Source organism: Pseudorasbora parva, chromosome 13, assembly GCF_024679245.1.
Source record: "Pseudorasbora parva isolate DD20220531a chromosome 13, ASM2467924v1, whole genome shotgun sequence".
Taxonomy (NCBI): Eukaryota; Metazoa; Chordata; class Actinopteri; order Cypriniformes; family Gobionidae; genus Pseudorasbora; species Pseudorasbora parva.
In genome coordinates, this window is record NC_090184.1 from 846635 (window position 1) to 862428 (window position 15794).

Below are 15794 nucleotides of genomic sequence, written 5' to 3' on the forward strand. Positions count from 1 at the left end.
CCCAAGAAACCTTTTTTAAAATTAAGATACAATTTAAACAAAACGAAATAAATGCTTTCTACAAAACAAAACTTAATATTAAACTATAACCACCAAAATCATTTCTGACCCAGTCGCATCTTTTCACTCATCATAATCAGATGAAATGTAAAAATAATATTATAATATTTAAACATAAATATGAAGGAAAAAACACATTGTTTAATGGCTACAACAAAGTAAGCTACAGATAAATGTCTGAGCTGGATTTGAGCAAACATCAGTTTACCGGTGAGCGGTTCATGAGCGCGCGCCTGCGGATTATTGAGCGGAGTCAAGTCAACTTTATTTATAGCCTATAGCCCGTTTACAATGATGATTGTTTCAAAGCAGCTTCAAAGTGTTAAACATGAAAATATTGCAACAAAATGTAGTTTTATCATGAGCTCACCAGTCCGCTTCGCTGCACTTTGCTCATTACAGGCTCGTTCTCGTCTAAACGCCCACGTATTGAACAATGGTCGGGTTTAAATCGGGCTCGGGCTCATAATTACAGTTAATGTGTTGGGCCGGGCCGGGCTCGGACACAACGTGCACGGGCTCGGGTAGGGTCGGGCTTGATTTTTTGAGCCCGATCTAACCTCTACGCTCCGTCAGAAACACACTTCTTTGGTATGATTTGGTGAAGTCCTGACAGCAGTGACCGTGGAGATCCACTTTGCGACGCGACTGAAGCGATGTTGTGAAGCTTCCCGTCATTTCTGCGTTCAAATCGGTTCAAATGCAGCGCTGCCTTCCCAGAATGCTGTGCTGAAGCGTTGAAGTCGCTCGACGTCACCCAGAGGAATAAAGTGGAGCGCGGCGCGGACTATAACGACAGAAGTGTTCACGGACGACTGGATCTGCAGCTGAGAGTGTGTATGGGCGTGCGTTTCCTCTCTCGCTCTAGTCACGCGCGCGCACCCTACCGGGAGAAGAGCCCGTACAGCCCATACAAGGACCTTCCACTCTATTAACGTCAAGCCGACCCATACTCGAAAAAAACTCTCCGAAACTTGTGAGAAACCGGAAGGAGTATTTTTAACACAGAAATACTCCATCAAACGTCCTCCAAAATATTCTTAAATCAAGATGCATTTACTAGATCAGTAAAAACGACATAAGATATTTTTTCTTGTTTTCAGGGAAATATCTAAATGAAGTGAGTTTTTGCTTCAAACAGGTAAAATGATCTGCCAATGGGGTGAGAAAAATAATCTCATTTCTGATTGAAATCTTGTTTCTTGTTTCCGTCCCAAACAGAAATAAGATTATTTTTCTCACCCCATTGGCAGATCATTTTGCCTGTTTGAAGCAAAAACTCACTTCATTTAGATATTTCCCTGAAAACAAGAAAAAATATATGATGTTGTTTTACTTATAATGCATCTTGATTTAAGAATATTAGAATATTTAGATATTTAGACTACAAACAAGACAAAGTGTGTGGTCTAATGTGTGTGTCGGTGAAACATCATGTGAGCTGATTATGAACATGTGTCTGACATTAATCAGGACATCATCTAATCCGCTCTCACACACACAGACATATGGTGGAAGAGCAGGTCAAGAATATGATCCATAATGTGATTACATGGAGTTTAAAGTGGATTAGCACATTCATTTAACTATTGCAATATACAACAATTTAAATAAACACAGGGCTTTTTTATTAATGGAAACAGCCATAACAGAGCATGCCAGAGCTATATATTCATCCATGGGTTGGGGTTGGTGAAGGCGAGACTCTGCTGCTCCCGCCGATCGTTGTTACTGTGGTGTCTTGCTCCGATTCTCCCGGCTCAGCGGCCCACGGGTTTCTGCCGCAGAGAAGGAACGGCACAGCACGCTCTCTGAACTGAGAGAGAGAGAGAGAGAGAGAGAGAGAGAGACAGAGAGAGAGAGAGAGAGAGAGAGAGAGAGAGAGAGAGAGAGAGACAGAGAGAGAGAGAGAGAGAGAGAGAGAGAGAGAGAGAGAGAGAGAGAGACAGACAGAGAGAGAGAGAGAGAGAGAGAGAGAGAGAGAGAGAGAGAGAGAGAGACAGAGAGAGAGAGTATCAGTATCAAATGACATAGCTTTATGTTCCTTCAATGAAAGTGTATGCACACTATACTGTCCATGTCCAGAAAGGGAATAAAAACATCATCACAGTAGTCCATATGAGACATCAGTGGGTTAATTAGAGTCTCTTGAAGCATCCAAAATACATTTGGGTCCAAAAATAACAAAAACTATGACTTTATTCAGCATTGGCTTCTCTTCCGCGTTTGTGTTCAATCCTCAAATAAAGATTCAAACGGTTATGAGTCAGCGGATTGATTCATGATTCGGATCGCCAATGTCTCGTGATTTCAGCAGTTTGACACGCGATCCGAATCATGAATCGATTCGCTGACTCATAACCGTTCTAATCTTTGTTGCCCAGTGCTGCGGCGGACAATAGTGGAGCGATATCAGAAAGGAGTTTCTCAGAGAAACACTGCACAGAGTTTGAAGTTATCATCATCTCCAGTGCATAATATCATCCAAAGACTCAGAGAATCTGGAACAATCTCTGAGCGTAAGGGTCAAGGGTCAAAACCAAACTGGATGGCCGTGGTCTTCAGCCCTTAGACGGCACTGCATCACACACAGGAATGCTCCTGTAATGGACATCACAACATGGGCTCAGGAATACTTCCAGAAAACATTGGTGAACACAATCCACCGCGCCATTCGCCGTCGCCGGCTAAAACTCTACAGGTCAAAGAAGAAGCCATATCTAAACATGATCCAGAAGCGCAGGCGTCTCCTCTGGGCCAAGGCTCATTTAAAATGGACTGTGGCAAAGTGGAAAACTGTTCTGGGGTCAGACGAATCAACATTTGAAGTTCTTTTTGGGAAAACTGGGACGCCATCCGGACTAAAGAGGACAAGGACAACCCAAGCTGTTCTCAGCGCTCAGTTCAGAAGCTGATCTCTGATGGTCTGGGGTTCATGAGTGTGTGTGGCATGAGCAGCTTACACATCTGGAAAGGCCATCAATGCTGAAAGGTCTATCCAAGTTCTAGAGCAACATCTGCTCCATCCAGACGGCGTCTCTTTCAGGGAAGACCTTGCCTTCTCCAACATGACAATGCCAGACCACACACTGCATCAGTTACAACATCATGGCTGCGCTGAAGAAGGATCCGGCACTGAAATGGCCAGCCTGCAGTCCAGATCTTTCACCAATTTTATAAATTTCCTCAGTTTAAACATTTGATACTTCATCTATGTTGTATTCTGAATAAAATATTGAAATTTGAAACTTCCACATCATTGCATTCTGTTTTTATTCATTATTTGTACAGTGTCCTAATTTTTTTGGAATCGGGTTTGTAATTTTCATTAACATAAAACTCTCTCTTTATTTTTTGTTTTGTTTCATGTTTCAAACCTTTTTGACTTCAACAGTAACTGATGCACAAGGGTTAACGGAACCCACAGAACTGCTTAATTTGTGTGTGTGTGTGTGTGTGTGTGTGTGTTATCTGCTCAGTTCAGTTCATGAGGCTGAATCAGAATGTGCTTATGAAGTAAAGCGGCTTCATGGCCTCACCTGTCTGTTCATGAATATGTAGATTATGGGGTTGAAAACTGTGCTGCTCTTGGCCAGGTACATGGGAACCGTGGCGATCACCGGGTCAATGTAAAGGTTGGGGTCAAAGATCACAGACAGTGCGAATGCGGCATAGGGCAGCCAGGTGAGCAGGAAGGCCATCACCATGACAACCACCATACAGGCCACCTGTGTCTCGGCCCTGGTCGTGCTTCCTCCCTCTGACATCTTCAGCCTGCTCACCTGCAGGTGGAACACAGCCATCAGATGTGCCAGAGCTCTCAGCTAATGAAAGGCATAAAGTCTCGAACCGCTATAAAAACACAGGGGGGCGCGGGGCACAAGCTACACACACTAGTAACTAGGGTTAGTAACACACACGGCACTTTCCACACATGCCAGGATGACGAAACTTTGTGTATTATCAACACTATATAGAGAAAAAATATTTGGAAGATACCACTGAACATTTATTTCACCATAGCAAAAGTACATTTCTTACTCTCATCTCTGTTTTTTGTGTTTATTTAAAATAAGACAAATCTGATATTATAATCTTATATCTGTTATTAGTTGAGGTCGTTCTTTAATGCTGATCTAACAGCAGAAGACACGTTTAAATCGTTATAATGAGCCACTATTAGAACGGTGATATTATATTCTATACGTTTATGAATTTGAGAAACCAGGATAAAAGGGTAAATAAGGACTGAGAGTCAATGTTAAAAAATGATTCATTATTTTTCAGTTTTTAACTCTGCTGTACATGTCAGGGTTTGTTGAATGGAAAAGGAGCGAGGACTCGATTGCAGGAAGAATGGGCTTTATTTAATACAAAAAATAAATAAAGACAAACAAAAACTACCCCAAGGGGGAAAACAAGACTTGACTTGACTCTTGACAATTCAGACAGGCAGGGAAACATGAGGTAAGTTTGAAGACGATCCAGCACAGAGGACTGCAAACACAAGCCCTGCGTCCCAATTCGCATACTACCCATCCTAAATAGTATTCGAAAATAGAATTAGCGTTTCCCAAACCGTAGTATGTTGAAAAGAGTATTCCAAAGATACCCGGATGGTTTACTATTTCCGGTCCGAATTCGAAGTATGGATCGATGGGCACTCTAACGGCTGATATTACCCACAACCCATTGCGAGTTGGACGAGGATTTGATTAGAACTACAAACGCGGATAAAAAGCTTTAAAAAACTACAAACATGACGGATGTGCGAGTCAGACGGTTAAGTAGAGAAGTTTAGATAAAGGGGTTTGAGTGACCAACTATCAATATTTAACCTGACAAAAATATATTTATTCAGTGTTGTCCACATTATATTTCACCTGCAGCAGCATTGAGAACTTTTGTAATGACGTTTGGCCATTAACTTTTAAATGCATCATTATATTTAGACTACAAACACATGAGGAGAGTCTCTGCATTAAAGACACACATATGGCAGATCAACGAGCGGCTACATTTCTCTCCGATACGGCAGGAGATTAAACTGAATGAGGAGGATTTGAACTGTGACGAATCTGACGATGATCGACAGGGCCGTTAAACGGTGACGGGATGCACGTAACTAAGCGACAGAGTCCGTTAAAGATGGCGAAGTAGTCCCGAAGCTTGCATACTTTTCTGCTACACACTTAAAAGTATATACTTTTTCTTCACAAAAAGAGTACATACTTTTAGGACGTAGTATAAGTAGGCGAATTGGGACGCAGCAAAGGAGACTAAATGGGGAGAAAACAAATGAGGGTAACAAGAAAATACAGGTGGGGAAAATAAACCAATAATCAGGAAACAAGGTGGGTGGGGTTAGACAATCGACATGAGCACATAGGACAACGAAAACGTACTCGGTTACTTTCGTAACCTCGGTTCCCTGAGAGAGAGGAACGAGTATTACGTATGGGAAAAACTCCTTTTCTCGAGAATGTGAAGCAAAACTTTTGATAAAGGTATCTATGTAAAGCGCAGTGAGCTGCACGGCCATAGCCCAGCGCGAGGAGCGCTCTGATTGGCCGGGCTGCGGCAACTGCAGGAACCTATGGTGAGGCGGCTGAGAGGAACGAACCAATGGGGGGCGTTCCAGAAGCCCGCCGAAAAAGGTGCTTATATTTGCATACAGGAGGCTATATAAGACCCTAATTCGCCATAGGTGTCAGGTTTTAAGATCGACTGAAGCGATACCTGAGAAACATAAACACGGCACGGAACGTAATACTCGTTCCTCTCTCTCAGGGAACCGAGGTTACGAAAGTAACCGAGTACGTTCCCTTTCGAGAGAGGTTCCTCGTATTACGTATGGGAACACAATGTAAAGCGCCGTGTGTGCTGACTGACCCAGTATACCCAAAGCACATGTTATAAACCCCCGAGACACCGACAGAGGCGGCTTATAAGGGGAATGAAGAACCGGAAGAGTCGGTTCGTTTGAACAGCTGATCGGACATAGTCGGATCTTATGATGAATGAATAGTGCTTAAGGACTAATGTGTACAGGCCAAAATGTAAGGCAATCTGTTTGCCAGGGTCAAGATAGAGCCTAGATGGAGAGAAGCCCTGCTTGTAGAGCTGGAACCTCCAACTTGTAGAATCTGATAAAAGTGGACGGAGAGGCCCAGCCTGCCGCCGCACAGATATCTTCCAAAGAAATGTCACACGACCAAGCCCAAGATGAGGCCATGCCTCTAGAGGAGTGGGCTTAAATGCCTGTAGGACAGGTTAGGTCCTGGACCTATATGCTAGTGGGACTGCATCCACTATCCAGTGTGAGAGACTGTTTCATGACAGCACAAACTTTAGTGCGGCCACCGAAGCAATGAAGAGCTGATCCGACTGCCTGAAGGGGGCGGAGCGCTCTAGATACAATCTCAATGCTCTGACTGAGCAGAATATGTTTGCGTCTTATTCTCTCTGAGACGCGGGTTAAGCAGTGCAAAGAGCTGCATACTGAAGGGGTTGATAGCACTTTCAGCATAAAACCATGCCTCGGTTTGAGCACAACCTTGAAGTTGCTGGACCCAAACTCAAGACAGGAAGGGCTCACGGAGAGTGCAGGTAAGCCACCCACTCGGTTAACCGAGGCCACAGCCAGCAGAAAAACGGTTTTGAGTGATATGTGCTTCAAGCTCGTGTTCTGAAGTGGTTAGGAGGGGGAACCCTTCACGGCCTCCAAAACCATGGCGAGGTCCCAAATAGGGACCGAGGTAGGGGCAAGGCGGGCTGAATCTCCTGGCCCCTTTAAGAAAACACACAATAAGATCACTTTTCCCTAGTGAATGTGCCGCGATAGGAGCGTGGCTAGCTGCTATGGCGGAGACACACACCCCGAGTATGGAGGGGGGACGACCCGCATCCATTAGCTCTTGGAGAAAGCGAGCGGTTCCGCCAGTTCGCATGAGTGTGCGTCGATGTTTCGCGTAGCACATTGGTTAGAAAACCACTGACCACTTCAAGCAGAGCTGCCAGATAGCAGGGGCTCTAGCTTCCGAAATAGTGTTCATAACTTGTCAGAGAGGTTCCCGGATACCGTTGATGGGCCATACGTGGAGGGCCCACAGCTCGGGATTGGGATGCCAGACCTTCCCTTTCATTGGCAGAATAGGCATGGGGCTGTGTCTGACAGCTGAAACAGTATGGAGAACCATGTGCGGTTCTTCCAAAGTGGGGCTATTAAAAAGCACAGGCTGCAGCTGGATCGCGATCGGAGGGAACATATAGAGGGAGTCTGGGCCAACATGGGCCAGGGCATCCCTGCGTTTGCAGAAAAAATATTGGGCAGCGTGTGCTGTGCAAGCTGAATTGTTTGCGGGTAAAGGGACCATCCCCCTGGGGACATGGGTCCTCTGGATAACATGTCCGGACCCTGATTCAGAATACCTGGCACGTAAGCCGCCCTTAGGGAGCTCAGATTGTGCTCTGCCCATAAAAGGAGATGCTTAGCCATGCAGTGAACAGAGTCTGATCTCGGCTGCCCTAGCGATTTTATGTACATTATCAAGACGTGGTGGTTCTTATGCCGTAAGTCTTGAGTCTATGACAATGACTGTACTGATAAGCCTGCCCCTCGAAGGCGAATCTCAAGAATGGCCTGTAGTGGGGGTGGGGGGTTATCGTAACGTGAAGTATGCGTTTTTCAGATCTATTGAGAAAACCCAATCCCCGGGGCGAATGTGCGCGAGGATTTGTTTCACCGTCAGCACCTTGAAACGAGCGTGTCATAAGTGCTTTGTTCAGATGCCTGGAAAATGGGCCTGAGACCGCCACCCATTTTCGGCATGAGGAATTAGCGACAGTAAAAACCTGACTCGCTAGCGTCGGGTGTACTGTTTTCGCCGCTCTCTCCTTTAACAGTCTCAATGCCTCAGCGAGAAGCACGTGACTGACACTGCTTCTTACAGAGGGCTCGACCACGGCTTGAATCGCGGGGTCTGCGAGCAAAACTGTAGCGAGAACCTCGTTTTATATGTTCAACACCCAATATTATATACCAGGAATGGCCTGCCAGGCCTGGGCTCGTAAAGCCAGGGGTTGAATTAGATTCGGGGGCTGGCCGCTTAGTAATAGGGGCCTGTTAGCCGGGTTGCTTGTGCTGTAACACTGCTTTTAACACTGTGGGGATAGTGTTAGTTTTGGCGGTGCAGGCTTTGCAGTGGGCGCACGCCTCACATTTATATTGTGTGTGCGAGAGTGAACTTTGTGAAAAGTGCTTGGGTGCAGGAGTGCAGACTGTAAAGTGGGCACATTTCCTACATAGAAAGCTCTTTTGTGTGTAGTGTAAACAATGTGCAGTGGCGCACAACCTACGTAGAATACCCACGGTGCAAACCAGTGAGCAAATCCACAGGGGTAAACGCACACAGCATTAGTGTGCAGACGAGCGTGTTTAACACAGGCTAGTTGACTGCAATATTTCATCTCCAGTCACTTAACTTAAGGGAACTGGGAGAATGTAAGGAAGTGCGGGTGGTATGTGAGCCATTCCACAATGCCGTTATGCTCTAGTCTAGACTGAAAGCGCGCATGCAGACAAGCGTGTTTGACCACAGGCTAGTTGACTGCAATAAGGCTAGTTGACTTTATATGGTGTAATCCGGCCGCGGCGGGATTTATTTGTGATTTTGTGAGGCTGAATTAACAGTGCTTATGTAGGGGTGCACACTGTGTAGTGGACACTTTGTCTACAGTGTAAAAACCTTTCCAGCCGCCTGAATAAAGGGGACTGGAAGTGATAGAGTGAAAAAAGGGCTTAGCTTGGCAGCCATTTTCCGACGCCCTTATGCTCTGACAGTGAGCGCGTGCTATGACGTAAGCCGCGCTCTAGTCAGCAACGCGCTGTGGAAGGGGCGCGCGCTATCATGACAAGGCAGCCATTACAACTTCCTTGGCAGTAAGCGCGCGCTGCAGCGACATTGTTCTTGACATACCCAACAGCCCGAGCTCGCTCGTCTAACTTACTCTAGTATTCTCTGTCCGCAGCGCTTCAGCACGGCGGCGGTAGAATGAGCACGGCGAGAGCTTCGGCTCGAGTTAGTTTATTCACTCTAGTATTCTCTGTCCGCGGCGATAGAGCGACAGGACGAGAGAATTGGAAGCGTGAGGTAAAACTCTGTCCGCGGCGCTTCTAGCACGGCGAGAGCTTCGGCTCGAGTTTGTTTATTCACTCTAGTATTCTCTGTCCGCGGCGATAGAGCGACAGGACGAGAGAATTGGAAGCGTGAGGTAAAACTCTGTCCGCGGCGCTTCTAGCACGGCGAGAGCTTCGGCTCGAGTTTGTTTATTCACTCTAGTATTCTCTGTCCGCGGTGATAGAGCGACAGGACGAGAGAATTGGAAGCGTGAGGTAAAACTCTGTCCGCGGCGCTTCTAGCACGGCGAGAGCTTCGGCTCGAGTTTGTTTATTCACTCTATTATTCTCTGTCCGCGGCGATAGAGCGACAGGACGAGAGAATTGGAAGCGTGAGGTAAAACTCTGTCCGCGGCGCTTCTAGCACGGCGAGAGCTTCGGCTCGAGTTTGTTTATTCACTCTATTATTCTCTGTCCGCGGCGATAGAGCGACAGGACGAGAGAATTGGAAGCGTGAGGTAAAACTCTGTCCGCGGCGCTTCTAGGACGGCGAGAGCTTCGGCTCGAGTTTGTTTATTCACTCTATTATTCTCTGTCCGCGGCGATAGAGCGACAGGACGAGAGAATTGGAAGCGTGAGGTAAAACTCTGTCCGCGGCGCTTCTAGCACGGCGAGAGCTTCGGCTCGAGTTTGTTTATTCACTCTAGTATTCTCTGTCCGCGGCGATAGAGCGACAGGACGAGAGAATTGGAAGCGTGAGGTAAAACTCTGTCCGCGGCGCTTCTAGCACGGCGAGAGCTTCGGCTCGAGTTTGTTTATTCACTCTAGTATTCTCTGTCCGCGGCGATAGAGCGACAGGACGAGAGAATTGGAAGCGTGAGGTAAAACTCTGTCCGAGGAAAAACTCCGTCTGTCCGCGGCGCCTCCTCAGCGCGACGGTATAGTGACGAGAGCTTCGGCTCGAGTTCGCCTATTCACTCTAGTATTCTCTGTCCGCGGCTGTAGCGCGACGGAATGAGAGAAGAGTGGGAACAACTCTGTGGCAGCGGCGGAAGAAGAGCCGCGGCGGCGGCAGAGTGAAGAGAGCTTCGGCTTGAGTGTGCTCATGTCCTCTAACATTCTCTCTTTCCGCGGCGCTATTCAGCGCGACGGGACGAGAGCAGAGGGAGAGTGAGAAGAGCTCCGTCTTTCCGCGGCGCTTAACGACGCGGCGGAACGAGAGAGTCCTCGAGTAGAACAAGCCTGTAAGCTCTAGAAGTGGCGTTGCAGCGGCAACACAAACACATATAACACTCAACATAGACACAGTTTAAAGGATATATAACGCCGGATGGCGTAGCTGGAACGGCAGAGAAGGCGGAGAGGGAGTCCGTCGTCCTCAGCTGCAGGTTCCGCTGGTGCCTTTTCAACGGCGGTGCTTCTTCCGGAGACCAGCGAAGGTATCGCTGAAGGAGATAAAATCTGACACCTATGGCGAATTAGGGTCTTATATAGCCTCCTGTATGCAAATATAAGCACCTTTTTCGGCGGGCTTCTGGAACGCCCCCCATTGGTTCGTTCCTCTCAGCCGCCTCACCATAGGTTCCTGCAGTTGCCGCAGCCCGGCCAATCAGAGCGCTCCTCGCGCTGGGCTATGGCCGTGCAGCTCACTGCGCTTTACATAGATACCTTTATCAAAAGTTTTGCTTCACATTCTCGAGAAAAGGAGTTTTTCCCATACGTAATACGAGGAACCTCTCTCGAAAGGGAACATGTGCTCACACCAAACATGACATGAACATGACGCCAATGAGAACTCATAAACGGCATGTTCACACAAAACATGAAACAGGACTAGTGAAAAAACACCAGCGGCATGCTACACAACACAACATGAGGAGCATGAATGTCCGAATCACAACACAAAACCGAAGCCCAACTAGACCCAAGTGCTGGGACCCGAACACCACGCCCCACACAGAAAACAAGGACAGAAGAGCACGCTGCTCGAGCATGCTCAAAGCTGCGTGCTCACACAAGACAAACAGTACAGGAGTGTCAGAGCTCTGTCACAAAACCAAGACAAAGCTAGACCGAAGTGACAGAACCCTGACAGTACAGCTGTATTAGAGACGTGTTCGTTGTTAAAATAAAATATTTGTACATTTTTAATGATAAAAAAATGCTTTATTTCAAAAAGTTATTAATTGCATTCTATTGACAAAATATTTTAGTTTGTTTTGGTAATTTTTTTGATTATATCAGATAACATTTTTAGCTGTGATTGCTCATGTCAGATTGGGGCATGTTGTCACATTTCACTTCCATTCTTTCGGGGTAAATCAAGAAAAAGGTGTACACTGCAAAAAATACTTTTCTAGTATTTTTGTCTCGTTTCTAGTCCAAACATCTAAAATAAGAAGTATTTACTAGACAAGCAAAAGTAATTGTCTTGTTTTGGGGCAAAATAACTCAAAATGAAGAGAGTTTTTGCTTAAAATAAGATAAATAATCAGCCAATGAGGTGAGAAAAATAATCTTGTTTCTGAATGAAATCTTGTTTCAAAACTACTAAACGTGGTGGATTGAGACGTTTCCTACCTGCCTTAGGGCCCACAGGAGGCGAGTGTAGGAGATGATGATGATAGAAAATGGCAGAGCAAAGCAGAGCAGAAAGTAGCACATGATGTAGGAGACGTTGGCCCAGTTTCTGCTGTACCAGTCCGGAGCACAGGACGTCTGAACGCCCTCAAGCTCGTAACTGCCCCATCCGAACAGAGGCGGCGTGTTCCAGAGGAAGGACCACACCCAGGCCAGCACGACCCCAGCCACCGCATGCCTGCTCTGGAAGGCCACGGAGCCCACCGGCCTGCACACCACCAGGCAGCGCTCAACCGCGATTATGGCCACCGAGCACAGGCCAGCGATTCCTGGAGGAGTAGGACAAGGCCGCTCTGTTTCTATATATACCGTACAGATGGTTTCAAAGCAGATACACCGCAAAAAATGCTTTCCTTACTTAGTATTTTTGTCTTGTTTCTAGTCCAAACATCTAAAAATTCTTAAAAAAAGAAGAATTTACTAGACAAGCAAAAGTTATTGTTTTGTTTTGGGAAAAAATAACTCAAAATGAAGAGAGTTTTTGCTTAAAATAAGATAAATAATCTGCCAATGGGGTGAGAAAAATAATCTTAATTCAAACAGAAAACAAGATAATTTTTCTCACCCCATTGGCAGATTATTTATCTTATTTTAAGCAAAAACTCTCTTCATTTTGAGTTATTTTCCCCCAAAACAAGACCATTTTTACTTGTCTAGTAAATGTTTCTTAATGTAAGAAGTTTTAGATGTTTGGACTAGAAACAAGACAAAAATACTGAGTAAGAAGAGCATTTTTTGCGCTGTACGCAGAAACAACAATGCAAACTTTATCAAATATGAGACAAATTCTGCTGTGAAGCAGCTCTATAAAGACACTAGACTGTTTTTATTATCACACAAGTAAATGGTGGACAATATAAGTCCATAACATATAATATAACTAATCAGTAATCGGCTATTTTCTACACTGGTTTTGAGGCTCTCTCCTGAACGCTGGGTTCTGATGGGCGTGTCACTGGAGGTTGGAAGTAAACGCCCACAGCTAGGATTGGAAAATATTTACATATTATAATGAGCTTCAGCTCTCCTGTCAGTTCACATGAGGGAGGGATTGATTTGAAAGCGGCGACCGGAATGATTCTCTCACAGGGATCGTAAACGTCTTTATGAAACACAATGATTTATCTCTCATCCACCCGCGATTGATTGGAATATTATTTTTGTATTACTTGGCCCGTCTGATTGGTGGATATAAGTGGGAACCAAGCTCTTCAAATATCAAGTCAAGAGAGTGAACATTAACAACGGAGATCAATAAATTAATGTTATTTCACTATTTAAGATTCACTGGCCAGCCGATAGGCTTACGTTTTGGTAGCCCGTCTGGAAAACACACAGCCCCGGGATGTTGGGCTTTGCGAGCCCCGGCCCATACATGTCCGAGTCGGATCCTGAATTGCCTGGGTGTGCTCTTTGATACCAATCTTTCATTTGAAAGCCACGTTTCTAGCATCTGTAAAACCGCATTCTATCATCTTAAAAATATATCTAAATTACGGCACATGCTTTCAATGCCAAATGCTGAACAGTTAGTACATGCGTTCATGAGCTCAAGGCTAGATTATTGTAATGCTCTACTGGGTGGTTGCCCTGCTCGCTTAATAAACAAACTCCAGCTAGTCCATGATAGATAGATAGATAGATAGATAGATAGATAGATAGATAGATAGATAGATAGATAGATAGATAGATAGATAGATAGATAGATAAATAGATAGATAGATAGATAGATAGATAGATAGATAGATAGATAGATAGATAGATAGATAGATAGATAGATAGATAGATAGATAGATAGATTATTGTAATGCTGTACTGGGTGGTTGCCCTGCTCGCTTAATAAACAAACTCCAGCTGGTCCAGAACGCAGCAGCTCGAGTTCTTACTAGAACCAGGAAGTATGATCATATTAGTCCAGTTCTGTCAACACTGCACTGGCTCCCTATTAAACATCACATACATTTTAAAATCTTGCTTATTACTTACAAAGCACTAAATGGTTTAGCTCCAGTACTTAAGCGAGCTCTTAACGCATTATACTCCATCACGTCTATTGCGGTCTCTAAACTCTGGCCAGTTGATCATACCTAGAATATCTAAATCAACTGCAGGCGGTCGATCATTTTCCTATTTAGCTCCTAAACTCTGGAACAGTCTTCCTAGCATTGTTCGGGAAGCAGACACACTCTGTCAGTTTAAATCTAGACTAAAAACACATCTCTTTACTATGGCATACACATAGAACATTTGTAACTTTTTATTATTCAATTCAATTGACTGATTGTTAGGCTGCATTAACTCGGTCAGCCGGAACCGGGAACACTTCCCATAACACCTGATGTACTCGTTACATCATAAAAAGAGTGACATCTACGCTAATGTTAGTCTCTCTGTTTACCCCGAGGTTTATCCCGGATCTGGGCCGTGTCCGGATCGGATGGTGGACCTGCCTGGACATGACCAGCTCATCCTGGAGTGTCTGCTGAGCCGTGTCATATGGTGCCTCCTCCGAATTTGCCTCATCGGCACGACATGCTCAAAACCCGTCTTCGGCGCGATGACTCCTATCTTTCAAATATTCATACTCTTGTGTAATCGACGTTAAAAAGGACAATATTTTTTAAAAAGGACAATAGTGTCATTATTCAGCTCAGCTCAGGCTAAAGTTTATCATTCAGTGCGATTACATGCATGTTCTTACGCTGATTGTGCCTAATAACCCGACAACGAACATAGTCCTGTCACCGTGGTAACCCATTTTCTTTTATCGGAGTAAGGTCATAAACGGCGTGAGCATAAACCGGTCGACACAGAGGGTTTTTTAACTCTTACCCTGTTTCCGCGCTGCATGATAATGCATTAACCTGCTTTTTGTCGGCTTATTGAAGAGCGCATGTGTGATAGGGGACACAAACGCATATTAGACAAGATTTAACACATCCACACAGAGCGAGTGTTTAGCATGAAATAAGGACATATATCACAAACACATAGTCCTTTAAGACCCAGAGCATTATAAAGATGTGTTCTCATCTCAGTCAGCAGAAGCAGAAGAGGTTCAGTCAGACGCTGCATCATGAGGGATAATATGAGCCGTAAATCTCCAGCTCTCGCTTTATTAACATCACAACTGACGGAACATGAGGGATACTCAGAGTCAGATACGGACATTATTATTATAGACGTCACTAAAGGAAATAACCCGGTTTATTAATGAAGTCATGTGAAGGCGGTTTACTGGCGTTGTCAGTTCACTGGTGTGCTTGTAAACTAATGATAGATCAGCTCTACAGAAGACTATACTGTGGTTATTCACTTTGAGTCAGTACACTGATGATTCAATTCAATAATGTTGATGTGACAAAATTGATCAATTATGCAATGTTGATTCAGCTCTTCTTATAATAATTTATAGCCCTTAATAAGACATGAATAGAAAGGTTTCCAAATCAAGACTCACCAAAGAAGGCCACGGCAAAGCCCTCGAGCACACAGCCGACCCGGCCCAGGCTGAAGTAGCCCATGGCATTGGTCACTGTGGTGGGCAATCCTCCAAACATGGCACAGCCGAGATCGGCCACCGCCAGGTTGACCAGAGCGAAGTTGAGCGGCTGCCGCAGCTGCCGGTGCTTCAGAGTCACCACGATCACTGTCGTGTTCAAGATGATGCCAAACACTGAGAAGAACCCAATAATAATGGCCAGAATGGTGTAGCCCATCCTTGGCATGATGGCATCGTTCACTGTAGTGGCTGGCACAGCGCTTTCTGCTGCAAGGATGCCCATTTTCACAAACAGAACCTCATACAACACCGGTATAGTTGAGGAAAACAGCCTACATTGAGACACTGAGTCTGTGAGGAGGTCTGTGAAGACTCCTCTGCTCTTTTATCTCTGAATATGGCCTGCTGGCTTACAGGGAAAATCCTTAGATCCGGATTGTCAATGGAATAATTCTGTCAGATTATGGAGATCTA

At 45.2% G+C, this 15794-nt stretch overlaps 1 protein-coding gene across 1 annotated transcript; it reads right to left on the minus strand.

Annotated features, from left to right (window-relative positions):
- Positions 1-1492: 1492 nt before the first annotated feature.
- Positions 1493-15546, minus strand: parapinopsina (parapinopsin a). The gene is made up of 4 exons (XM_067412881.1): positions 15279-15546; positions 11759-12087; positions 3600-3842; positions 1493-1876 (listed from the first exon to the last, which is right to left on the minus strand). The coding sequence occupies exons 1-4, from the start codon at positions 15544-15546 to the stop codon at positions 1733-1735; spliced, it is 984 nt and encodes a 327-aa protein (XP_067268982.1). The 3' UTR covers positions 1493-1732.
- Between the last annotated feature and the right edge of the window lie 248 nt (positions 15547-15794).